Raw genomic sequence first — 27,607 nt, 5'->3', positions numbered from 1 at the left:
AACTCCCTGGGTAGTCCAGGCTAGCCTTGAACTACTCAGAGATCTGACTGCCTCTGCCTCCCAAGTGCTGGGATTAAAGGTGTGCACCCAGCTTTTAATAATTTTAAGATATATATTTTTATGTGCATTGGTGTTTTGCCTACATGTACGTCTGTGGGAGGGGTCTGGAACTGGAATTACAGTTGTGAGCGTCCATGTGGGTGCTAGGAATTGAACTCAGGACCTCTGTAAGAACAGCCAGTGCTCTTACCTGCTGAACCATCTCTCCAGCCCAAACACCCTTTGATTTAAAGAGTGGTGTTAAAAAAAGGGGGAGGGGGCAAGAATCCAAAAGAGCAATGAGGAAGGGTATATGGGAAGGTTTGAAGGAGGGAGGGAGAATTGGTATAATTATAGTATAGTCTCAAAAAAGTAAAGATGCTTTTGTTTTTTGTTTTGGTTCACCTTGACTGTCCTGGACTCACTTTGTAGACCAGGATGGCTTCAAACTCAGGAGATCTGCCTGCCTGTGGCCCACTGAGTGCTGGGATTACAGGCATGTGCTACTGTGCCCCACTAATTTAAAATTTTTTACTTTTATGTATATGAGTGCTAGAGATCTGCATATACACTTACATGCTAGAAAAGGGCAGCAGATCTCATAGATGGGCGTGAGTCACCATGTGGTTGCTGGGAATTGAACTCAGCATCTCTGGAAGAGCAGACATTGCTCTTAACCACTAAGCCATCTCTCCAGCCCGATGAGTTTTTTTTTTTTTCTTTCTTAAATCAGGGAAAGTGATGCTCACCATCTGCACACACAGCTTCCACAGTGAAAAGCAGCTGCCCACATAGCCTGGTCAGCTGATTCAACCCCTGTATCAATGGAAGGACTGATGTCACAAACTGCCTGTACATTTAGCCATGGGTTTGGTTTCCAAAATAGGGTCTCACAATGTAGCCCTGGTTGGCTTGGATCTAGCTATGTAGACCAGGCTGGCCTCAAACTCAGATCTGTCCCCTGCCTCTCCAGTGCCAGAATTAAAGGTGTGTGCCACTATATTTGGCCCTATCACTTTTGTTTTTGTTGTTTGATACAGGGTTTTCTGTGTAGCCCTGTGTAGTTCCTGGATATTCAGGAACTTAATCTGTAGACCAGGCTGGCCTCGAACTCAGAGGTCCTCCTCCTTCAGCCTCCCAAGTACTAGGATTAAAGGCATGTGCCACCACTGCTCAGCTACCTGACCATTTTTCTTTTGGGGGGTTGAGGTGGGGTGGGTTCGAGACAGGGTCTCTTTGTAGCCCTGACTGTCCTGGATTCACTTTGTAGACCAGGCTGGCCTTACTCAGATCCACCTGCCTCTGCCTCCCGAGTACTGAGACTAAAGGCATGCGCCATGATGCCCAGCCCCAACCACTTTTTGGCAACACTGAAATTATCAGTCTGGGCTTGCAAATAGAGCTTTATTATAGTTGAGGAAGAGGGCACACAACCCATTCAATTAGTTTTCAATATATATGCAATCAGAAGACAGCAGCCAAAATCTTTTGACATCACACGCGTTATGCTGACGTCATCACATAGTGTTCGGGTAACCTGGCTGCCAAAGGGAAAAACAAAAAACAAAAAAAAATCTCAATACACAAATGGGAGTGAGGTTTTATTAACTGATAATGGTCCTTTACTTATAGTCCTAAATTTAAAACTTTTAAACAGTTTTTGAGACATGGTTTCTCTGTGTTATCTTGGCTGCCCTGGACTCTGTAGACCAGGCCTCCAACTCACAGCGATCTGCCTGTCTCTGCCTCCCGAGTGCTGGCTTATTTGTCATGTTTATGTGCGCACACATGTGTTTGTGAGTGACTGAGAGTGTGTATGAGTGTGCGTCTCTGAATGAGTGTGTGTATATGTGTGTATGTGGGTGGCGGGGGGGGGGTTTTGGGGGTTGGTCTGCTGCTATGTATTCTAATGTTAATTAATTTGCTCCCTGAAGTCTGCTTGCTGTCTTTTATGAGCAGACACTCACCTACCCAAAATGATACTTTGTAACCTTGCCTCAAAATTACCCCAGACGGGCTAAATAAAGTTGCAGGCACACCCGGGGCAAGCAGCCGTGAGGTGGGTGGAGGTAAGGTTCTGGGGCTTGGAGCACAGGAAAGAGAAACAAGAGGCAGAAAGAGAAGAAAGTAGAGACCGTTAGCAAAAGAACCACGTGGCTAAAAGGTGTTTCCTCTGAGGACTGGTAAGGGAGAGAGGACGCTCAGATGAGAAACATGTACAAATATTATGGGTTATTGGATGGGAAGTAGCCCAGCTAGGAATTATTAGAGCAACTGGCATGGGCTGTGGACTGGAAGATAAAGATAGCTTAAAGGAGTAGTTTCTGCCCGGCTCCACTGTAGAGGCGCATTAAAAATCTAACAGATGTTTGCGTCTTTTATTGATATGGTAGTGGTTAAATAAGAAGCACAGTAATAATCATCTATGGATTAGTAGTAAACATTAATAAGCAAAACTGCCTACAGCAAGGGGTCAGAGCACAGCCTGTGGCACTCAGCTCCAGAGACTAATTCATTGTCCAGCTTTGTGGCACTTGCCTTAGTCCTGAGCCATCTCTGGTCATTTTTGAATAACTGCACACATTGGCAAAGGTAGGCTATCGTTCACAGTATGGGTGCCAATCTCAGCCTTCTGACAGACCTCTGCCACAATTTCCAATTCTCAAATTTTTTGATAGATTATCTAGCTTAAGTAACGACGAAAGGGGCCCGGGCATGATGCAGAATACCCATAAGCCACTTCAGCTTAGGAGACTGAGGCCAGAGAATTGACAGCACTTGAGGTTAGTCTAAGCTACATAGTGAGAGAGACCTTGTCTCAAAACAAACAAAAATTAATTCATAAATTTAAAGATGAATTCTGCTCTCGCGGTCATACTTAGTCTATTCAAAGTGAACATAGTAAAAGCAGCAGTGCATCCCTTCCCACTAGGTGGTAAGGAGACGGTGGGGCACGGACCTGCCGGTCACGCTGTTCTTCACTAATGAGGGGCACTGAGGAACTCACAAGTGTCAGGCCTGCCCTGGGCACAGCTTCCGGTCCCCGGCCCCGCATACTCTAGCCAACCTGTCATCTTTGCACTGAGGTGGTAAAAATGGCACCCCTATTTTTCTCCACGGGCATATTGAGAACACAGCAGAACTCCATGAAGTCTGGAGTACAGTTCCTTATCAGAGCTCACACTTTACATGTGCAAGACCCTGAATTCACTCCCCCAGCTCAAGAAAGACAAAATACCGTCCCCAAACTGGTAAATCTACCGAGTCAAAAGCTTAAAGCCCAAACACATTAAACTCCAGACAGTCACACTAGATACACCATCACCAAAATACTAAAAACAGATTTAAAAAAAACGCTAACTTGAATCCAGAGGGACATTACACCTGATCTCTAGAATGACAGACTCCAATGACAGGAGATCTCTCGGCACATCATAGAAGCCAGAAGGACACAGCTGAGTCCTTTTTAAATCCTGAAGAAGCTAATACCAACTAAAAGAGTGAAGTGAAAGGCAGGAAGATCAGGCAAGCCTTGGCTACATAAAGTTTTAGGCTTACCTTGACTACATAGCAAGTTTGAAGCCAGCCTGGGCTATACAAGAGGTCTCAAAACAACAGACATGCATGCATGCACACACTTTACATAGCTAGGGCCTTCTTGAGCAAAACAACAAAACTGACTAGGTATGGTGGCGCACGTCTTTAATCCCAACACATGAGAGGCAGAGGTAGGCAGATCGCTGTGAGTTCCGGGCCAGCCTGGTCTACAAAGCGAGTCCAGGACAGCCAAGGCTCCACAGAGAAACCCTGTCTTGAAAAAAAAAATCATACAGAGCTACTGTGATCAAAGCCGAATGGTACTGCTATAAAACAGATACATCAGCACCTAGGGAAAAAAAACTCTACACATTTATGGTTAATTGATTTTTTTTTTTTAAGGAAAAGGAATAGTCTCTCCAATAAATGTCAGGAAGGTTGTGTAGCCACCACAGTCTTATCCCGCCCTCTACTCAATAATTCAATAATCAATTTACAGCACATTAAGGACAAGATTAGACCTGAGACTGGAAATGACTACAAGAGAATCTAGAGAAAAAGCTCCATGCCTCAGTGTTAGGTCTGGCCGTAGGTTACCCCTACTCAAAACTGTCCGATCCCAGAGTGATTTGGGACACTACTTCAATGCTGGGATTCAGCAAAGGCTGGGAAGATGGGTAGCACTGGGTGTTGTTCTAATGCTGACCCCAAGGCTTCCAGGAAGATTTGGGTACAATGGCAGATGTCTATCTGGATTGTGACACTGGGCAAGGCTGCCTCACCTCAGCTCTTCCTTTGCTACGGCCCTGTCTAAACTGTGGATAAACATGACACATGGAGGGTTGCTTGTCCCGTTCTGCCTGGACAAAATGAGGTCGGTCAGTCTCCCAAGTTCCTCCTTCACAGGAAACTTGGGTCTGGCAGCCGAAAGCTAATGGGAAGTCTGCCTGGATAATGGGTAAGCCTCTTTCATATTAATAATGGATAGACAGCTTGGACTGTGCTTCCTGCAGTAATTTATCCTTCTCAAGTCTCTGATGTGTTGTGAAGGGCAATTTAACAGCAGAATCCAAGGCTTCCGCTGCCTTCTCATAAAACTGTACCGTCTATGTAAGGTCTGAGGTTCTGAGAAAGTGTTTGAGGGTCTAAGAAGGTGTTTTAAGGTTGGTAAATGCAAGTTATGAAGGTTGGAGATGATGCTAACATTTAAATTTTGTCTGTAAACTCAAAAAGATTTTTGTAAGCTTCAGGGAATACACTTCTCACAGGACAAGTGGACTCCAGATTAAGTACCACAGCCTGCTTGGCTGAGGGTGGGATCTACTCCTCTTTCCCCTGGTTCTGGGACCCACCTGCCTCCAGCTACCAAGACCACGGGCCTATAAGTCTCAAATGTATACTCTGCCCCTATATGTATACATGATCCAGCATCCTGCCAGGTGCTCCCTCAAGATCTGCATCCAGAATGCAGGTGCTCCAGCCTAAACCGCACAGGCTGCCCCAGGTGGGCTTATAGTTTCCTAGCCGCAGACGGTCTCACAGATCCTGGAGAGCAAATAGAACAGCCTGCTCTTCCCGGACTGGTCCAACATTCCAGCTTTTCCCCTCTACCCCAGTATCAATGCCCCAATGCCAGCAGGAAGCATCCAAAGTCAATTTCTTTGCCCTTTATCCGTTTATGATCAACAGAAGGCTGGGATGTTAGGTTCCTACCCTGCTGCAGGGCATGGCTGGCATACCCTGTCCTCTTCTGATTCCTTAACCCAGGGTGGGGGTGGGGGGTTCCCCTCTCCCCGAGAGTCTTCACTACATAATCCAGACATTTTGGTTAACCCCTTTCCTCCTCTCTAACCCCTCTCTCCTCTCTCCGTTACTTGCTCTCTTCTCTCTCTCTCTCTGCCAGCATATGCCTTTCTCCCTCCCCTCACCTGATGCTCCCAATAAGCCTGCATTTATTTATGTATAACTTTGTCTCGCCATTAGCTCATTCCATTAAACCTATCACTCAGGTCTGGGCAGGTGTTCTTGGCTAGGACCTCACAAGTACAGGTAAATCAAGCTGAAAAGCCTCTCTGTAGCATAGTAGAGGAAGAAAAACAAAACAAAAAACCAAGATAATGAAGAGAAACCAACATAGGGGAGAAGAATTTTTCTAAGATAAGGTTTCACTATATATAAGCCCAGGTTAGCATTGAATTTGAAAGTAGCATAGGCTAGCCTCAAACTTGAGATAATCCTTCTGCCTTAGTTTCCTGCATGCTGGAAATTATAGGTGTCTGCCACCATGTTCAGAGGGAGAAAAAAATAAATTTTTTAATTTTTTAATTTTTTTGAGACAGGGTTTCTCCGTGTAGTCTGGCTGTCCTAGAACTCACTCTGTAGACCAGGCTGGCCTCGAACTCAGAGATCCACCTGCCTCTGCCTCCTGAGTGCTCAGATTAAAGGCATTCACCACCACTGCCCAGCAGAAGGAAATATCTTTAGGTCAAACATGTAATATAAATTATATTGGTAAATTGTCATGTGCTTTTGACTCTTGTTGCAAATGGACTCCAGGCTAAGCGGTGATGGCAAACACTTTCAATTCCAACAGTCTTGAAAAAAGCAAAAAAACAAACAAACAAACCCGAAAAACTCAAGCATTTTTTCCCTCTTCTTTTGGAGATCGGGTGGCCTGAATCTTGTCGTTAACACTTGCTCAGTGCCCGTGGGTGCTGGGATCTGAGCCTGGACCACACCGTGCCTTGCTCACGGATTTGAATTTGGATCAAGGCAAGTGAAACTCAAGGAGAAAATTAGCCAAATGAAGGTAAGGACAGCTCACTGATGCAGCAACCCAGGTGGGTACTGAACACAAAAGAGACTCCGTCTTGCCATTAACAATAAGCTATAAGGGCACAGTCTCCCCACTTCTACTGTGGGAGTGAAACTGCTGACAGAACGGTATGTGCGGAGGTCTGATGAACTAGCAATTCTTTTTCCTTCCTTCCTTCCTAAGACAAAATTATTATACGTAACCCTGGCTGTCCTGGGATTTGCTATGTAGAGCAGGCTAGCCTCAAACTGACAAGAGACACAACCGTCTCCATCTGCCTCTGCCTCCCGAGTGCTGGGATTAAAAGGTGTGTGTTATGTCTAGCCAACTGTCATTTTCTTTTTGTTTGTGACAGATTGGCGATGGCCCCCCAAACTCCCTAGGGTAGCTGAAGATGATCTTGAACTCCTAGATTCTCCTGCCTCTACTTCCTGCCTTTTTTTTCTTTTCAAGACAGGGTTTCTCTGTGTAGCCTTGGCTGTCCTGGACTTGCTTTATAGACCAGGCTGGCCTCGAACTCACAGAGATCCACCTGCCTCTGCCTCCAGAGTGCTGGGATTAAAGGCGTGCGCCAACACACCTGGCTACAATGCCTGTTTTATGTGATGCTGAAGATCATAAATGTAATCATCTTTTTCAAGAAAGTTCATTTTTCTTTTAAAAATGCACGCTATGCAGACATTTTTCTAAATGAAGGTAAAGTTTAAGTCACAAAACAGAGCTTACTTTTGTTGTCCCATACGTTTCCTGTGTCGCAGAGTATAACAGCTCTTGAGTAAGGGACGTCTGTCCTCCCATGCAAAGACCTCCAAAGAGCCATCAACAAATGTGACGATGACATGGAGGGGATCCTTCAAAGGACATCCAGATGTGAGCGGACAGGAGTCGAGGGCAGATCAAAATACAGGAAGAGGGCCATTGAGATGGTCCATCAGGTAGAGGCCCAGCTGCGCAAGCCTGGCGCTCTGAGCTCTAGCAGCCCACCACCCACAGAAAGCTGGAAGCAGAGCACTAGTTCCAGAGAGTTGTCCTCTGGTCTCTGCGAGTGCTCGCCCAGGTGCAAATGCACACGTATACACCTCCAACAGTACTAAGTTAAAAAATGTAAATCGGGGCTGGAGAGATGGCTCAGAGGATAAGAGCACTGTCTGTTCTTCCAGAGGGCCTGAGTTCCGTTCCCAGCAACCACATGGTGGCTCACAACCATCTATAGTGGGGTCTGGTGCCCTCTTTTGGTTGCAGGCACACATGAGGTATAATACTGTATAAATAAATAAATCTTTTTAAAAACTGAAAACCTATTAAAAAAATAACACCCACTGGAGGGGAAACATCCAAAACATACCACTCGTAACTCCAGGATCTCTTGCTTTTGGCTCTGGAATGACTGCATCTGCATGCCGTCCATGTTGAAGACGAAGAGACATGACCCACTTGAAAACACAATCAGGTTATTATCACCGACTCCCATGCATTCCAGCGGGCTCACGTGGCCTCGCAACTCGAAGCTCGCCACCTCGGTTGCTGTTCCGTAGAAAACATGTACAACACATGTAGGCAATTTTGCAAATCATGTATAAGTCAGAGCAAAATCCTTAACACTTAGTGAAAAGCACGCCCCCTGCCTCCACAACTCTAGTCTGATAGAGACAATGAAGACAGGGCATAGGTCTGACAGATCCGTGTGCTTGGCCATGGAAAGGCAGGCTAGGACACAGGACAGTGGACACACACAATAGCAGCTCAAGCATTGGAAAGGCACCTGTATCTGGCGAAGGACATTACAACCCGGTCTCTAAACAGGTGATGGAAATGGAAAGGTGTCCGCCCAAGAGAGCAGGGTAGAGCAGGGTGACCACCAAACAGGCACACGTTCTCATCTGGCTAAGGAGTCTGCTCCCTCTACAAAGACCTGCATTATCATATGGAGATGCGTGTCTTTAATCCCAGCAGAGTCTGATGGATCTCCGAGTTTGAGGCCAGCCTGGGCTACAGAACAAGTTCCGGGTCAGCGATAGCTATACAAAGAAACCTTGTCTTGAAAGACTTAAAAAAAAAACAAAACAAAACCCCAAAACATGCACTTATATAGCTTAATACGAGAGCTTGTGAGAAAGAGAAATCAGGGCTTCTTTTTAAAAATGTTTTTATGCCAGGCACTGGTAGAGCACGCCTTTAATCCCAGCACTAGGGAGGCAGAGGCAGGCGGATCTCCATGAGTTCAAGGCCAGCCTGGTCTACAAAGCAAGTCCAGGATATAGCCAAGGCTACACAGAGAAACCCTGTCTCGAAAAACTGAAAAAAAATTAGTTTTTACATGATTGTGTTTGTGTAGGTATTCATGCCACTAGCACACATGTGGGGGTTGGGACAACTTCAGGGACTTGGTTCTCTCCTTCCACCGTGTAGGACCCCAGGAATTGAACTAGGTTGCCAGTTAAGTGTCCCTGTTCTCTAAGCCAGTTGTTATTAACGTTCATAATGCTGTGACCCTTTATACAGTTCCTCATGTTATGGTGACCCCCCCCACCATAGAATTACTTCATAGCTGTAATTTTGCTATTGTTATGAATCATAATGTATTTTTGGAGATAGAGGTTTGCCAAGGGGTCACAACCTGTAGGTAGAAAACCACTGCGCCACCGGGCACGGTGGCACGTACCTGCAATCCCAGCACTGGGCACGGTGGCACGTACCTGCGATCCCAGCACTGGGCACGGTGGCGCGCACCTGCGATCCCAGCACTGGGCACGGTGGCGCGCACCTGCGATCCCAGCACTGGGCACGGTGGCGCGCACCTGCGATCCCAGCACTGGGCACGGTGGCGCGCACCTGCGATCCCAGCACTGGGCACGGTGGCGCGCACCTGCGATCCCAGCACTGGGCATGGTGGCGCGCACCTGCGATCCCAGCACTGGGCACGGTGGCGCGCACCTGCGATCCCAGCACTGGGCACGGTGGCGCGCACCTGCGATCCCAGCACTGGGCACGGTGGCGCGCACCTGCGATCCCAGCACTGGGCACGGTGGCGCGCACCTGCGATCCCAGCACTGGGCACGGTGGCGCGCACCTGCGATCCCAGCACTCAGGGAGTTAGAGGCGTGAGGATCTCTGTGAGTTTGAGGACAGCCTGGTCTACCAAGTGAGTCTAGGACAACCAGGGCTACACAGAGAAACCCTGTCTTGACAAAAAAAAAAAAAAAAAAAAAAAAAAAAGACAAAAAATGTTGCTCTAATCCATTTTGCCAGCCCCATGAAAATATAGTTCTTTATTGTTTGTCATTTGGAGGTTGTTTGTTTTGAGACAAGGTCTCACTATGCATTCCTGGCTAACCTGGTATCACTACATAGACCAGGCTAAACTCGGAACCCAGAAGAGATCTGCCTACCTCTCCTCTTGAATGCTGGGATTAAAGTGTATACTACCATGCTTGGCCTTTTAAATTTTTTAAAAAATTTTATCTGTGTGTGTGTGTGTGTGTGTGTGTGTGTGTGTGTGTGTGTGTGAGAATGCATGCATATACTGAGTCATCTTACAAGCCCCCATCTTTTCTTTTTTCTCTGTACATGCACCTACATGCCAGAAGGGGGCATCAGATCTCATTATAGATGGTTATGAGCCACCATGTGGTTGCTGGGAATTGAACTCAGGACCTCTGGAAGAGCAAACAGGGTTCTTAACTGCTGAGCCTTCTCTCCAGCCCCATTTTTTTTTTTTTTTTGAGACAGCTACTCAGTCTCCTGATCTTGGGCATGTGTTATCATGTCTGGCTTGAGAAATTTCTAAGGTGCTAAGGCTTACCTTACCTTTTTTTTTTTTTCTTCAGCCTTGACTGTCCTGGACTCTTAGGAGGCAGAGGCAGGCCTGGTCTACAGAGTGCTGGGACTAAAGGCGTGAGCCACCACTGCCTGGCTGGCAAGACTTACCTTTAACAATTACTTTGTCCTCCGTCTTCCCCAGTTCCATATCAAACGTGACAAACTTCGCAGTTCGGGAAGGGCCTCTCCGGCTCATCAGGATCAGCCTGTCTTCCCTTGTCGGGGTCCAGACGGCGCTTTGGCATAACACAAAGGAGAGAATGGCACCCACGGGGTCGGGGTATCTTGATGGCCTCATTAAGCTCCTCATGAGAAACACCTGCACAGAGTGTCACACAGTGTAAGCGACGGAGATGAACTCTCCAGCAGCCTGAGGTGAGCAGCTCCAGACATGAGGCTTTAGGAAGAAACCCTGGTGTGGCGGCTGCCTCCGCTCTTCACCACGGAGGGGCTGAGCAGTCATCACCTTCACTCAGGAAGTGAGTAACCAACAGGCTGTGTTCCTCTCCTTCCTGTTTACTCAGAAACAGAATGGGGTCCCTGACCCAGATCAAGGGGGTGGCTCACTCACCCTACCACAATGGACTGAATAGATTTTCCCCTTGAAGAGACTAGCCCAGAGCTATTCGGAATTTTGTTTAAATAAGGAGGCATTGAAACTGTCTTACTAGCTCAATCCATTTATCCACAAATTTCGGGAATTCCTTGTTTTTAATAGCTGAGTAGTATTCCATAGTGTATATGTACCACAGTTTCTTTATCCATTCTTGAGGAAGGTCAGCAGGTAACCTGACTTGATACCCTATGAGCATATACAGGGGTTGGTAATCCCCCTCAGGAATAGTCATAGGGGAGGGGAATAAGGGGAAAATGGGAGGGAGGGAAGAATGGGAGGATACAAGGGATGGGATAAACATTGAGATGTAACAAGAATAAATTAAGGAAAAAAAAAGAAAAATAAAAACTAAAAAAAAAAAAAAAGAAACTGTCTTACTGTAACCCAGGCTGGCTCTGAGAGGGCAGTGACATACAAAACTAAATAACCATGGGCCCTGAGGAAGTACATGGCCTCTGAGCTGACCACCTGCCTCCCAGCACTATGAGCCAGCGCCAGAGAGCAGGAGTTAAGAGGGAAGGAAACATACAGAGTGCTGGGTACAGTGGCATGTGCCTGAAAGCCAGCACTAGTGGTGGATTCAGAGGGGAGGTGGAGGCAGCATCCAGTGACAGAAAGATTGCTGTGAGCTCAATGGTCTCCAGGGACCCTTATTTGACCTGCCTTTGTCCTTTGCCTGACCCAGGTTTCAAAGACACTTTTCACTGATAGACATTTGTCATTGTGACAAGGACTGTGACTGCTGCCAAGAACTCTTATTTTCTGACCATAGGAACGGCTTTTATTTGTGAAAGAGCCTTCCGCTCAGATCTCCCCGAGGGCTGGACCTTCCCACATTCCCCCACCTTTATATTTGGAAGTTGCTAGAACGAACCTACCTTTGGCAAAACATGTGGATGTTTCTTATTCAGAAAAACCCATTTCTTCTGAGGAGAGCAATGGAGTTCATTAATAGGGAATTGGAACACACGGATTTTGGAAAGAAGGTGCAAGTCAGGAATCCTAAATGTGTAGAGTAGACCCGTACTATCAGCCGCCTGAAATCAGAGCACCGGCACCGTGTCAGTAGGGAAAACCTCAAGCTTGAAGCGTTGATTGTCAGCTCTGAGATGCACCACTTTTTCTTGAGTAACAGATCCAAAGCTCTGACCAGCCTGCCTAACAGAGTGGCTATGGTGATCCCATGTAATAAACCTGTGTAGACCTGGAGAGGCAGCTCGGTGGGTAAGAGTGTCAGAGAAATGAGGCAGGGAGAATGTAGTGCCCACAGGGCAGGTCACCCAGACCTGTCTATAACTCTAGTCCCAGGGACTCCAACAGCTGCCTCTGGCCTCTGGTCTCCAAAGAGTACTAAGCATGCATTGGTGCATAGACACATGCAGGCAAAATACCCACGCACAAAACGATTTTTCTCTTGGTTTTTGTTTGTTTTTTTTTTTAGACAAGTTTCTCTGTATAGCTCTGGCTGTCCTGGAACTTGTTCTATAGACCAGGTTGGCCTCAAACTCAAGAAATCCGCCTGCTCTGCCTCCTGAGTGCTGGAATTTAAGGCATATGCCACCATGCCCTGCAGGAATTTTTTTGTGAGGGGGGGTTTCCAGACAGGGTTTCTCTGTGTAGCCTTGACTGCCCTGGACTCACTTTGTGGATCAGGCTGGCCTCAAACTCAAGAAATCCGCCTGCTCTGCCTCCTGAGTGCTGGAATTTAAGGCATATGCCACCATGCCCTGCAGGAATTTTTTTGTGAGGGGGGGTTTCCAGACAGGGTTTCTCTGTGTAGCCTTGACTGCCCTGGACTCACTTTGTAGATCAGGCTGGCCTCAAATTCACAGATCTGCCTGCTTCTGCCTCCCAAGTGTTGGGATTAGAGGTGTGAGCCACCACACCCAGCAGGAATTTCATTTTTATTTTTGTTGAGACAGGGTCTCTCTGTGTAGCCTTGGCTGCCCTGGACTCGCTTTGTAGACCAGGCTGGCCTTGAACTCACAGTGATCCGCCTGCCTCTGCTTCCAGAGTCCTGGGATTAAAGGCCTGTGCCACCATGCAGGAATTTTTTAAAAGAGTTTTACAGGGCATGAGAGCATATGCCATTAATCCCAACACTCAGGAGGCAGAGGCGTGCAGATCTGAGTTAGACTGATATACACTGTGCGTTCTAGGCCAGCCAGGGCTACATCATAAGACTGTCTAAAAAACACTCGGGGGGTGTGGCATTTTCTAGGCCCTAAAACACTCTCCCCAAGGACTCAATAGAACACCAACATTTTTTTTCTCAGTGTCTGATAAAATTAATTTTTCTGTCTACTGTCTCTGCCCAAAATTCATGGACTAGCAATAATAAACATTTGAAAGAAGAGAAGACGTGAAATCATTCAGAAAAATTCTGTGTATGGGGATTATATATGTGTGTGTATATGCATACCTGTGCATACACGGAAACCAGAGAAAGACCTTTCTCCTCATCCTGTAAGACAGTCTTTTTTTTAAAAAAATGTATATGAGTGCTCTATCTGCATGTACACCTGCAACAGGTCAGAAGAGGGCATCAGACCCCATTATATGTGGTTGTGAGCCACCATGTGGTTGCTGGGAATTGAACTCAGGACCTTAGGAAGAGCAGTCACTGCTCTTGGCCACTGAGCCATCTCTCCAGCCCCTGAGGTAGTCTCTTATTGAACTGGAGCTAGCTAGCTCCAATGACCCTTTTGCTTCCATCCCCACCACCACTGAGGTTACAGGGCACTTTTAGCCACCTGTCACTTTTTATGTGAGTGTCAGGGATTTGAACTCAGATCTTCATGTTCGCACAGCAAACTCCTACCTACCGAGCCATCTCTCTCCGGGCCCCAGGAAATGTTGTGGTTTTGTTTTTGAGACAGAGTTTTTATGTTTTAGCCCTGGCTGTCCTGGAACTCACTTTGTAAACCAGGCTGGTCTGAAGAGAGAGAGATCCACCTGCCCCTGCTTCCCAAGTGTTGGGGCTCGGATTAAAGGCGTGCGCCGCCGCCGCCGCCGCCGCCGCCGCCGCCGCCACCACCACCCCTTTGTTATTTTTAAAAGAATGGCTTAGGAAGTGTACATGAGGTAGATTAAGGGCCAAGGAATGGGCATTTTTTTTTTCAAGACAGGGTTTCTCTGTGTAGGCTTGGCTCTCCTGGACTTGTTTTGTAGAGCAGGTGGCCTCAAACTCACAGCAATCCACCTGCCTCTGCTTCCCGAGTGCTGGGATTAAAGGCGTGTGCCACCACCATTAAAGGCGGCTGGAATGGGCATTTTTATGCCCATCATTTGTTGGTAGACTGTGACCAACTCTCAGGGTTACAGAGATGACTCCTAGATGGCAAATTGAGATGTGAAGGTTGTGGAACCTCAAATTAGGAAGTGGTTTTTTGTGTGGTGTGCCTATTCTAGATTTGGGGGTCACTTACCAAGACAATTGGGCCATCGTTTGTAATGACCGCATTCAGTGTCTGACAGCAATTGGCCATGTAGTTGGTGGCCTGTGCATCCCTGTCAGAACAGTTCCAGAGTTTGATGGTTGCTTCCACGTCCACAGTGATCGCAAGGTGCATCTCAGGGAGGGTGGTCATCTGTGAGATGCAGGTGGGCTGCACTGGGCTTATCCAGAGCATAACACCCTAGGGCACAAGAGCACCATTATGTCCGAGGACCTCTAATTGCACTGCTTTCACCACCAACCTCATTTGGGAGCCTCTTCCAGACCAGAACTTTTTTCAAGAAAGGGTTTCTCTGAGTAACCCTGGCTGTCCTAGACTCACTTTATAGACCAGGCTGGCCTCGAACTCACAGGGATCTGCCTGCCTCTGCCTCCCGAGTGCTGGGATTACAGGTGTGCGCCACCGCACTGGGCCTAGGATATGAAAATTCTAAGCATCTCTCCCTACTCATGGGAGAGTATTGCCTATAATCCCAGGCCAGGAAGGCAGACGTGGGAAAGTTGCTGCAAGTTTGAGGCCAGTCTGGTCTACATTGTCAAGCTACAGGCCAGTTAGGGCTACGATACAAGACTATGTTTTTAAAAAGAGCGAGCGAGCCGGTGTGGTGGCGCACACCTTTAATCCCAGCAATCGGGAGGCAGAGGCAGGCGGATCACTGTGAGTTCGAGGCCAGCCTGGTCTACAAAGTTGAGTCCAGGACAGTCAAGGCTACACACTTGTCTCAAAAAACCAAAAAAATAAAAATAAAAATAAATAAAAAGAAAATAAATAAATAAAAACAAAGAAAGAAAAAGAAAAGAAAAACAGGTCTAGATTATTTGTGGCAGGGGAGCATAAGGACCATGGCTGGTGAGATGACTCAGAAGCTGAGGGTACTTGCTACCAGATCTGATGACATGAATTCAATCCCCAGGAGCCACATGGTGGAAGGAGAAACCCGATTCTCACAAAAGTCTGTGAAGATCGCTCACTGGCCCGGTGCTCAAATCAAGTTAGTCTTTCAATAGCAACAGTGCCAACAAACTGGGCATAGTGGCCCACGCCTGTAGTCCCAACACTTGAGGCAGGTGGATCACTGTGAGTTCAAAGTCAGCCTGGTCTACTAAGCGAGTCCAGGACAGCCAAGGCTACACGGAGAACCCTGCCTTGAAACAAACAGTGCCAACAGGCAGCACGTTCCTATCACCACATTATTTTTTGTTTTTGCTTTTTTTTCGAGACTGGGCTTCTCTGTGTAGCCTTGGCTGTCCTGGAACTTGCTCTATAAACCAGGCTGGCCTCAAACTCAGATCTGCTTGCTCCTGCATCCCTGAGTGCTGGGGTTACAGGTGTGCACCATGGCACCCAGCTATTTTTGGTTTTCTGAGACAGGGTCTCTCTATAGCCCTAGCTGTCCTACAACTCAGTATGTTAAAAAGGCTGGCTTCAAACTTACAGAAATCCACCTGCCTCTGCTTCCTGAGTTCTTAGGTTAAAGGCCTGGGCTACCAGAGTTCTGGCAGTATTAAGGTTTCTTTGCTTTTATTTTTCAAGACAGGGTTTCTCTGTGTAGCCTTAGGCTATCCTGGAGTCACTTTGTAGACCAGGCTGGCCTCGAACTCAGTGATCTGCCTGCCTCTGCCTCCTGAGTGCTGGGATTAAAGGTGTGCGCCATCATGCCCAGCACAGTATTAAGTTTTATAACACATGAAACAAAACCTATTCACAAGAATCAATTGCAAAACCTATTATTGTATCATTAATTCTTATACATTGCTAAGAAAATAGGTTCTCTACCAGGATTTTCTTTAGTTTAAAACACGTACACACACACACACACACACACACACACACACACACACACACACACACACACACACACAAACCAACAACAACAAAAAGCCAAAAGCATAAATATTAATGTGAATTTAGTAAATTATAGGCAATGATCAATATAACCATTTCTAAGCCTTAATTCCATTTGCATGGAAACTATAAATAACCTCTCCTTCCCCCTAAACGTAATCTCCCTTTTTAGTCAACACATTTCACTAAAATGTAGCTCCCACTTTGATTCCTTTGAAAGGCAACCTGGGGCTGGAGAGATGGCTCAGTGGTTAAAGAGCACGGTCTACTCTTCCAGAGGTCCTGAGTTCAAATGTCCACAACCACAACCATCTGCAATGAGATCTGGTGCCCTCTTCTGGCCTGCAGGCACACATGCAGGGAGAATACTGTATACATAGTAAGTAAAAGGCAACATGTTGACGTGTTTATCACCATGTTCCCTACGTTGATCAAGCCACAGATTATTATACGCTGCTGGCAAACCAGTGTGTAAGTACCAAGGTGGTCTCATAAATTCCGAAAAAATGGTCACATTTCTTTAATTAAACCTACTAAAAGCCAGGCGTGGTGGCACATGCCTTTAATCCCAGCACTTGGGAGGCAGAGGACCTCTATGAATTTGAGGCCACCTGATCTACAGAGCAAGTTCCACAACAGCCAAAGCTACACAGAGAAAGCCCATCTTGAAAAACAAAGAAAAAATAACAGTCGGGCATGGTAGCACACACCTTTAATCCCAGCACTTGGGAGGCAGAGGCAGGTGTATAGATGTGAGTTCCAAGGCAGCTTGGTCTACAAATCAAGCCCAGAACAGCCAAGGCTACACAGAGAGACCCTGTCTCGAGAAACAAAAACAAAATGCAACAACAAAAACCTACTAAAATTGACTCAAGAGGATGAAAAAACAAAACAAAACAAAACACTTAATAGCTCAAGAGTAGACAACAAAACTGAGCCCTTAGCAAAATGTCTCCCAAGATGTACCTCACCATAAGAGACAGACGACCGCCACGGCTACACAGAAAGACCCTGTCTCAAAAAAAAAAAAAAAAAAAGACAGACGACCTGAGGGTAAAATGATGAAAAAATGGAATTCCAATCAAATGGACCTAGGAAACAAACAGCTGTTTTAATATCTGACAAAATAGACCTCAATCTGGAACTAGCCAGAAAAGATAAAGGTCACTTCATTCTTATTAAGAAAATGAGCTAGAGCCGAGCCTGGTGGCACAAGCCTTTAATCCAAGCACTTAGACAGAGGCAGGTGAATTGTTATGAGTCTGAGGCCAGCCCGGTCTACAAATGGAGACCAGGATAGCCAAGGCTACATAGAGAAGTCTTGTCTCAAAAAACAAAAAACAAAACTACAACAACAAACAAAATTCAAAAGGAAGGGACTGGGCAGTGGTGGCGCACACCTTTAAACCAGCACTCAGGAGGATCTCTGAGTTCAAGGCCAGCTTGGTCTACAGAGTGAGTTTCAGGACAGCCAGGGCTACACAGAGAAACCCTGTCTCAAAAAAAAAAAACCAAGTGGGTGGAGGTGGTGGCGCACACCTTTAATTTCAGCACTCGTGAGGCAGAGGCAGGTGGATTGCTGTGAGTTCGAGGCCAGCCTAGTCTACAAAGGGAGTTCAGGGACAGCCAAGATACACAGAGAAACCCTGTTTCAAAAAACCAAAAAACAAAAGAAATCAAAAGGGACAAAACTTTCCTAGTGTTGTAACCTGCTTAACTTGCTTAACCTCTATAGTCCCTCACTGAAACCTGCTTCCGTTCTTAGCATAACCGTAGCTCCTCTATTAACACCTGCTGAAGCTATTTTTCCTCCGACACTCCATTTTGATCATAAGCTGAAATTAAGTTCAAGTCCTCAGGCCCCATGAGCCTGAGACGAGGACAGCTCACTTGCTGCTTAGAATAAAACACCTGATGATAAATGCACATTCTGCTTGCGTTAAAGATAAATGTATGTTCTATTCGAGTTAAGACTGAGGGCTGGAGAGATGGCTCAAAGGTTAAGGGCATTGACTGCTCCTCCAGAGGTCCTGAGTTCAATTCCCAGTAACCACATGGTGGCTCATAACTATCTATAATGAGATCTGGCGCCCTCTTCTGGCCTGCAAGTGTACATTCAAGCAGAGCACTGTATACATAAATAAATCAATCTTTAAAAAATTAGGGGGGCTGGAGAGATGGCTCAGAGGTTAAGAGCACCGTCTGCTCTTCCAAAGGCCCTGAGTTCAATTCCCAGTTAACCACATGGCAGCTCAAAACTATCTATAATGAGATCTGGTGCCCTCCTCTGGCCTGCAGGCAGAACACTGTATAAATAAAATAAAGTTTAAAAAAAAAAATAGAGTTAAGACCAGTGAAGAACTGGAAAGTCCCCAAGCCTATGTCCTAGCCAATCAGCTTAAAATGCTTTGTCTAGCTTTCTAGATACAACGTACCTGGAAATGCTTTAACTGGTTAAAATGATGTAATGCTGTCCTCTCCCCTCCCTTCCCACCTGGTTACCTAGTTTGGTTTTTCTTATTAAAAGCATGTCTTAAAAGCAGACTAGTGCCATAGTGTGGCTCTCGAGCCCAGATTAAGTCCCTAACTGGTCAGTTTTTGTTCAGTGTTCAGATAAATTTCCATCAATCTGAGTCTGGTGTCCAGTGGTCAGCATGTGGCTATTCCTGAACCCATAACAGTAGAATTGAATGAAGACAAAACCGCAACACACCATGAGACACAAGGAAAGCCACTCTAAGAAGAGAAGCTTACATATCTTAAGGGAAATTTACAGACGCTAAGAAATCAGAGAGATTGAGAGTGCTGTCCCTATCCCTCTCCTAGCTTTAACACTCAGAAAAGCTCTATATTTCCCCTAGGTAGCACAGTAAGAGCTGGCCCTAGTAGAGAGGTGAGCTACCCTCGAGGGTGAGTGTGCAGGAGAAATGGCCACTCTAGGTCTGCGTCTAGGTGGCACGGGCGTGATGCCCTCCCCGACTCTCGTCAGGAGAGCTGGCCCTGCCCATCACTGGCTGTAGCACTCCAGACAGTGGAGTGCTCTGACAAGGCAGCACAGTGAAGCTAGCTCTGGGGGTGTGGATGTGGGTGAAACAGACTCCTGGGTGTGAGAGCAGGGGAGCTGGCAGCATTGGGTAGCCTAGCTGCAGTTGTGCTGGAGGCATAGAGAAGAACCAAGATGACCAGCCCAGATTCAGGGCTCTGAGCTGGCGCACTCTAAAACCTGTACCATCTGGAAACAGTTGGAATCCTGCGGTTCCGAAGCTGTAGGGTCTTCATGGTGAAGGTCAACAACAGGACAACCAGGAAGAGTCCTGGTGAGGATCCAGTCCTGATCTGGAACTAGACCAGTGACTCATTGTAGTGAACTTTTGCCAAGTGAAGATGTGCAGACACCCTGTGGAACACACTGACATACTACAGATTCTATGCTGAGATGTTTATGCTTTTGCGTATGTGTTTTTTATTTGTGAGGGTAATGGGTAAATACGAGGGGACAGGGAGATGAGCAAGACTGGGGTGCATGATGTCAAACTCATGAAGAATCAATAAACAAGAAAAGAAATTGGAGCGCACCAGAGAAATCAGAAATCATGAGGTAGAGGCAGGGGTAGGGGCAGGTGGATTTCTGTGAGTTCCAGACCAACCAGGGCTACAGAAAAAATTTTTCAGAAAAATCTCAAATAAATAACCTAACAATATATACCTGGAAAATAAAAACACACCAACACCAACGTCAATAAATCACTAAGATCTGGGCAAAGGGGCCAGTGAAATGGCTCAGTAGGTAAAGGCACGCGCCGCCAAAACTGATAATCTAAGTTCAATTGGCCTGAGTCTGATCCCTGACACCCACTTGGCGGGAGGCGGAAACTGACTCCCACAAGTTGTCCTCTGACCTTTACATACATGTCATGATATTGCAGGCACATAAGTGTGTGCTCATGCATGTACACATACACATAAAATACATGTATAATAAAGAGATGGCTTAGAAATTAAATAAAAATAAAATTTAAGAAAGAACCAAGTAAATAGCCTAAATTAATAAAATTACAGAAGGGACTCACTATGACAGATATCAGCAAAATTCAGAAACTTATTAAAATATACCTGAAAAATAATTATTTTCCAATAAGTTGGAAAATAAAAATGGATACATTTTACCAAAATTAAATCAAGACATGAACAGACAGGCATGTATAAATGTATGCATACCACACACATATACATGCAAAAAGGGAAAGTTAAACAAAAGCATCACAAAAAATATCCAGGGCCAGATCAATTCCTGGTGATTTTGTGGGTTTTTTGCCTTTGGTTTTTTAAAGATAGGGTTTCTATATGTTTAGCCCTGACTGTGCTAGAATTCACTCTGTAGACCAAGCTGTCCTTGAACTCAGATCTGCCTGCCTCTGCTTCCCAGTACTAGAACTGAAGGTATACAACCATCACCCCAAGGTGTCCCTGCTGAATTTAACAAGCCTTCAAAGAAAAATTAACACCAGCTGGGCACTGTGGTGCATGCTTTAAGTCCCAGCACTCAGGAGGCAGAGGCAGACAGATCTCTTGAGTTTGAGGCCAGCCTGGTCTACAAAGTTGAGTTCAGGTCAGCCAGGGCTGTTATGCAGAGAAAGCCTGTCTTGAAAACCAAAAGAGGGCTGGAGAGATGGCTCAGAGATTAAGAGAACCACCTGCTCTTCCAGAGGTCCTGAGTTCAATTCCCAGCAACCACATGGTGGCTCACAACTCTCTATAATGAGATTTGGTGCCCTCTCTGGCCTCCAGGTATCAATCAGTCATATATATGAAATAAATAAATAAATAAATCTTAAAAAAAAAAAAGAAAGAAAGAAAAAGGAAAAAAAGAAAAATTAATACCAATGCTTCCCAAACTACTCCATGTCGTCAGAAAAGGAAGGAAGGGAAATTACTCTTTTTTCTTTTTCTTTTTCTGAGATAGGGTTTTCTGTTTAGGTTTGGCTGTCCTGGACTCACTTTGTAGACCAGGCTGGCCTCAAACTCAGAGACCCGCCTGTCTCTGCCTTCCAAGTGCTGGGATTAAAAGCGTGTGCCATCATGCCCAATTTACCTTATTCTTTCCATGAAGCTGTTATTACCTTGATACCAAAAACCAGATAAAGCCCTTTATTGGGCAGGGGTAGGGGTGAGGGGGTTTGAGACAGGGTTTCTCTGTGTGTAGCCCTAACTGGGACCAGCAAACTGAATGCAAGAAAACACTGGGGAGCTGGGCATGGTGGTGCACGCCTGTAATCCCAGCACTCAGGAGGCAGAGGCAGGTGGATCTCTGAGTTCGAGGCCAGCGTGGTCTACAAAGTGAGTCCAGGAAGGCCAAGGCTACACAAAGAAACCCTGTCTTGAAAAACCAAGAAAAAAAAAACACAACGAGAGGTTGGAGAGAGAGCTCAGTGACTAGAGAGTATACTATTCTTGCAAAAGACTCTAGTTCAGTGCCCAGACCCTGGAGTGGTTACAAGCACCTGTAACTCCAGATCTAGGGCATCTGACGCCCCTTTATGGCCTCTACAGGCACCTGCACTCATGTGCATCTACTCCCACCTCCATATAATTTCAAAATAAAAAAAAAAGACTTTAAAAAAGAATATACGGGGCTGGGGAGATTAGGAGCACAGGACTTCCAGAAGTCCTCAGTCCAATTCTCAGCAAGCACATGGTGGCTCACAGCCATCTGTAATGAGATCTGGTGCCCTCTTCTAGCATGCAGGTGTACACATAGGCAGAACACTATAAAAAAAAACAACTTAATGGGAGTGGTGGCGCACACCTTTAATCCCCGCACTCGGGAGGCAGAGGCAGGCAGATCACTCTTAGTTCGAGGCCAGCCTGGTCTACAAAGCAAGTCCAGGACAGTCAAGGCTACACGGAAAGACCCTGTCCTGAAAAACCAAAAAATAAAAAATAAAAATAAAAATAAGGGCCTGGAGAGATGGCTCAGAGGTTAAGGGTACTGACTGCTCTTCCAGAAGTCCTGAGTTCAATTCCCAGCAACCACATGGTGGCTTACAACCATCTATAATGTGATCTGATGCCCTCTTCTGGTCTGCAGGTGTACATGCAGGCAGAGCACTGTATATATAATAAATCTTTTTTTTTAATATAAATTTTAAAACCTCTAAAAAAATAAAATAAATAATATGCCAAGCTGGGTGGCGGTGGCATATGCCTTTAACTCTAGCACCTGGGAGGCAGAGGTAGGCAGTTCAAGGCCAGCCTGGTCTACAAAGCAAGCCCAGGACAGCCAAGGCTAAACAGAGAAATCCTGACTCAAAAAACCAAAAACCAAACAAACAAAACCCGCAACAACAAAAAACAGTAAGAGCAGTTACTACTCTTGCAGAGGAGGCCAGTTGCCTTCCCAGAGGCTCCACAGCATCTCAGTCCCCAGCCTCTACCAGCTGGCACCAACTGTAAACTCACACAGGCACACGCACACACAAAATAAAATTAATAAATCTTAAAAAAAAAGATTCCTCTACACACAGAAACCCAGTCTCAAACAACCATAAAAATTAATTAATTAATTAATTAAATTCCTGAGAGTAAACCTAACCTGTTATGTGAAAGATCTCTACGATGAAAACTTTATAAACACTGACAGGTGCTGGAGATGGTTTAGCAGAGGACCTGCACTGGATGCCTAGTGCCCAGAGATTACAGTTTTTAGGGATCTGACACTCTTGTGTCAGGCACTAGGTACATATGTGGTGCACATACATATATACAGGGCAAACACTCATAAAATAAGTAAAAAAAAAAAAAATAGGGCCGGACATAGTGGCACACGCCTGTAATCGGGAGGCAGAGGCAGGTGAATCACTTTGAGTTCGAGGCCAGCCTGGTCTACAAAGCAAGTCCAGGACAGCCAAGGCTACACAGAGAAACCCTGTCTCATTTTAAAAAAAAAAAAAAAAGAGGAGGAAGAGAATGGTGACAGATAGCACCTTAAACCCAAGCTCTTGGGAGGCGGAGGCAGGTGATCTTCATAGGGAGTCCAGACAGTCAGGACCTCACAGGGAAACCTTGCCTCATTATCAACAACCACCAAAAGATGACGTCAGAATTCATGTCTAGGTGACTTTTGCAACTCACCAGGCCGACTCACCTCTTTAAGATCCCAGGTGGTAAGCCTGGTCGTGGAGGTCACCACACAGACAACCGACTTTCCTTTTCCTGTTTTTGTTAAGCCGCTCCCTGAGAGGTAACTCGCATTCCCCTTAAATCCTGCAAGGAAACCCCAACAATATTTGGAAACTAGATAGTTGAAGGGAGGCTCAAACCGAAAGAGGTTATGTTTTCACTTCCCTCTGCCTTTGCAAGGAAGGCCTGGGCATCAGCTGCGGAAAGGATGAAAACAGCCAAACAAGCTGCCGGCTGGCCATCTGGTCAGGTGCCTTTACTCTTTAATCTGTTTCTATAGATACACATGGGTACTGGGGTTTGGGGCTGCAATTCCTGGGCAGAGTGCTAGGTTCTGTTCCTAGAATCCTATGAACTGGAGGCCTGGAGGCACTCATTTGGAGGCTGAAGGACCAGAACTTTGCTACAAGGGGAGACTGAGATCAGCCTGTGGTACTAAGACCCTGTCTTTAAAAAAAAAAAAAAAAAAGGGTGTGCGCCACCACCGCATGGCTTTAATCCCGGCACTTGGGAGGCAGATCTCTAGGAGTTCGAGGCCAGCCTGGACTACAGAGCTAGTTCCAGGACAGCCAGAGCTGTTACACAGAGAAACCCTGTATCAAAAAACAAAACAAAAAGAAACAAAAAGTGAGAGAAGAAAAAAAAAAAAAAGCCAGGGTGGTGACATTCCAGTCCCAGCAAAAGCAAGCGGCAGATCCTGAGTTTGATACTGGCCTGGTCTATGTATCAAGTTCCAGGCCAGCCATAGCTATACAGTGAGGCCTTGTCTCAAACAAACAAAAGTAGTTAAGGCTTTTTCCCATCAGGAGAATGGATTCCACCAAGTTGGCTTCTGACACACATATGTTGTGTCATGTACATACATTACACATAAACACGCTAAGAATAGTATTAATGGGCTGGAGAGATGGTTCAGCAGTTAAAGTCACGGATTACTCTTCCAGAGGTCATGAGTTCAATTCCCAGTAACCACATGGTGGCTCACAACCATTTGTAACGTGATCTGATGCATACTGTTTACATAATAAATAAATCTTTTTTAAAAAAAGAGCTGGACGTGGTGACGCACGCCTTTAATCCCAGCACTCGGGAGGCAGAGGCCGGTGGATGGCTGTGAGTTCGAGGCCAGCCTGGTCTAACAAAGTGAGTCCAGGACGGCTAAGGCTAACACAGAGAGACCCTGTCTCAAAAAACAAAAAAACAAACAAACAAAAAAAAGTAATGTAAAACATTTAAAAAGTACCTCTCCACCAGAAAATTGCCCCATGGGGGTTTTTAGGAAAGATAAATAGTAAAGCCAATGCAATTTAGTAATTTCCCCATTACGTTTTCTCTATATTCTGGGAAGGGTTGGAAGCCTTTGGGGAGAGGGAGTGACAGGGCTGGGTTTATACTGTTGATCAAATCCTGCTGGGCCTCCCACTCAGCACAGCACAGGAGGAGAACACATGGCTAGGCTGGCCAGAGCATCAGCGCAGCAAACTGAAACTCACTTCCTCTAAATTAAATGCAGGACTGCCTTTACTGTCCTGGACTCACTTTGTAGACCTTGAACTCACAGCAACCCGTCTGCTTCTGCCTCCCTGGAGTGCTGGGATTAAAAGTGTGCGCCACCACCCCTGGCTGACTGCATGAAATGGGGGAAAAACCTAGTGGGCGCCTCCTCTTCTAGGGTACCCACGCCCATACCAAAGTCTCCAGGAATCTCTCTGTAGATGAAGTCTTCTGGCTTTGCCCGGGACTTGGCGCGTTCTTGCCTGGTTCGGGAAAAGTAGAACTGCTTCCACGTCTGTGCGCCCAGGAACTCTAGGGTGACGTCAGAGCAGTACCATCTCTTTAGACACACGTCCCTGCAATGCACAGTTGCCGTCCTGTCAGGTCGACTCTCCAGGCAGCTTACCTTAGAGCCGCCATTACATTACTGGGCGCGAACCTTGTATTCACTCACTTTCCTCATGCACCAGAGGTCCAGGTGCAAAATGGGAGAGGGGCCTCTTCTTCCCCCTCCTGCCTCCTCTCTTCCCTTCCCCCCCTACCCTGCCGCTTTCCTTACCTCCACAGGCTGTCACTGTTTGCAAGTATATTCCAGGTCTACAGGACAGAAAAGAAAACAAAAAATCCTTAAGTCAGCAAGCCTCCCCTTTGCCCTCACTTGGTCTGTCCTGGGCCTGCACAGGTTACTCAAACCCAATCCCAGCTCTCCAGGCCCAGGAGGGGGGCCAGTCTCCAGGAACCCACACACAGCAGCAGCAGCAGCAGCAGAGTCCCACATAGCAGCTTGTGCCTTCCGCAGGACAGACTTTTGCTGTTGCTGTTGGCAGTGTTCTGAGATAGGGTCTCCAGTAGCCTGGGCTGGCTCTAAATTCATGTGGTTGAATTTGGACCCAAATTCTTGCATCTTCTCGCTTCCTCCCCCCAGGTACAGGCGTGCACCACCACTCCCGGCTCATTTAACAAGATTTGAGGTCTTCAGAGTGAAGACCTCGGTGCAGCACTTTGCTACTCTTAGTAGGCTGTCCTTCCCGCTGCTCAAGAGAAGCACCTGAGCTCCCCTCCCCCCTCCCCCAAACACTAAGGTGTCAGAGCTGAACAGACAGGTCCGAATACGGTGTGCAAGGAATGAAGGGAGGCTGTGTGAGTGTGATGCTGCGGTAGCCAAGACTCCATGACTGAGAGCAAAAGGCCGAAGGGGCCTTATGCAGGAAATGCACAGAGTGGAGAAGTCGAGGCAGGAAGCTGGTCGATCAGACAGCGGCGAAAGGTGCAGCGTCGTTACCTTGCTCACTTGGGCAGCCTGCAGCAAGCTATAGACATCCAGGTAGGAGAAGACTTTTACCAGCGGCACATCAGGCAGGTTGAGCGCCATCTTAAGGGACCTAAGTCCACGTTCGCTCCTCTTTCACCTCCCCATCCTCCGATTTTAAAGGGTTGGCCAAAGATGGCGACGGCATTTAGCGGCCTCGCCAAATGCAGCTCATCAGGCTTTGATTGGACGGAGCGTGCTGCAGGTGTGTAGACTCAGCCCGCCCCCGCCCCCTATCTCGGGGCTCCATACACTCAGCTGAGGGCACTCACACCTAATTCACTCCACAGTGCACTGTTCATCACATAGATGAACTCAACAACCCCTGGGGCAACCCTGATTGCTGGTGCACTTGTCAGAACTCTCTAGAAAATACCAAGTGGCACACTCGTTTTCATCAGGTTCAGCTGGAAGCCATTAGGTTGCCCCAAATTACTAGTGTAGGAAGTTTTGAGAACTGAGTTAGATCAACAGGCGAGCGCACACACGCACACACACACACACACACACACACTCATGCATATAAGCACTTACACATGTACTGCATATGAACTCCAGGTTAGCCTAGGCTAAAGAATGAGCCTGGTGTGATGGAGCATGCCTTTAATCCCAGCACTTGCGAGGCAGAGGCAGGTAGATTGCTATGAATTCGAGGCCAGCCTGATCTACAAAGTGAGTCTAGGACAGCCAGGGCTACACAGGGAAATCCTGTCTCAGGGAGGGAGGTGGGGAGGAAGAGCAAAAGCCTCAAGCTGGTTTTATTCCAGCATATATTACAAATCAGAAATCAAAAGGCATTTTTGTTCCAAAATTACATTCTCCTGTGCACCCACAGGATAGCGCTTGCATCTGGACCCTCTGGAACTGTGCTCCTTTATCCTTTAAGACAAAAACTCATGGAATCCAGCACTAAATTAGAGAGCACACACATATACAATGAATATATGCATATATATATATACATGTGCACACACACACATATATATGCACATGTGGACGCACTTTTTAAACTATGCTTTCTGCTGATTCAGACTGAAAACAGTTTTGAGGACTGCAGATCCCACCACTGACTTTGCCACCACTGAGTCAGCTGGAGGTTAGAACGTGAAGTGCCCAGCCAAGCTAAAGAAGCCTAAAGAAGGTCTACAGGCCACAGGCCAGGGCCTGAGAGAGCCCAGACACATCCTTGTTCTAGTTTTCTTGATTTTTCTTCTCTTCGTTTCTTCTTTTTCTCTTATGTCTTATTTTGAGATAGGTCTCACTCTCTAGGCCTGACTGACCAGCCTATAACTTGATAGACAAGGTCTCAAGCTCAGAGATCTGTCTGCCTCCGCCTCCCAAGTGCTGGGATGAAAAGTGTGTGCCACCATGCCTGGCTTTGAATTTTGTTTGCATGGTTATTGAGGCAGTGGGTGGTCCCGGCCTCTTTCTCTGAGCGACACATTTAGATGTTCAAATGCAAAGCTATTGCATTATTCCTTATATCAGGCATGAGG

General features: G+C 46.5%; 1 protein-coding gene across 1 annotated transcript; it reads right to left on the bottom strand.

Moving 5' to 3' along the window:
* Positions 1 to 1,429: 1,429 nt before the first annotated feature.
* On the bottom strand, positions 1,430 to 26,294 carry FBXW12 (F-box and WD repeat domain containing 12). The gene is made up of 10 exons (XM_084755119.1): positions 26,085 to 26,294; positions 25,362 to 25,399; positions 24,998 to 25,158; positions 23,274 to 23,392; positions 14,255 to 14,464; positions 11,705 to 11,863; positions 10,319 to 10,529; positions 7,737 to 7,915; positions 7,118 to 7,242; positions 1,430 to 1,580 (listed from the first exon to the last, which is right to left on the bottom strand). The coding sequence occupies exons 1-10, from the start codon at positions 26,172 to 26,174 to the stop codon at positions 1,478 to 1,480; spliced, it is 1,395 nt and encodes a 464-aa protein (XP_084611245.1). The 5' UTR covers positions 26,175 to 26,294; the 3' UTR covers positions 1,430 to 1,477.
* Between the last annotated feature and the right edge of the window lie 1,313 nt (positions 26,295 to 27,607).

Source organism: Acomys minous (assembly GCF_964271855.1).
Source record: "Acomys minous genome assembly, chromosome: 13".
Classification (NCBI taxonomy): domain Eukaryota; kingdom Metazoa; phylum Chordata; class Mammalia; order Rodentia; family Muridae; genus Acomys; species Acomys minous.
This window is presented reverse-complemented; position numbering and strand designations above follow the sequence as displayed.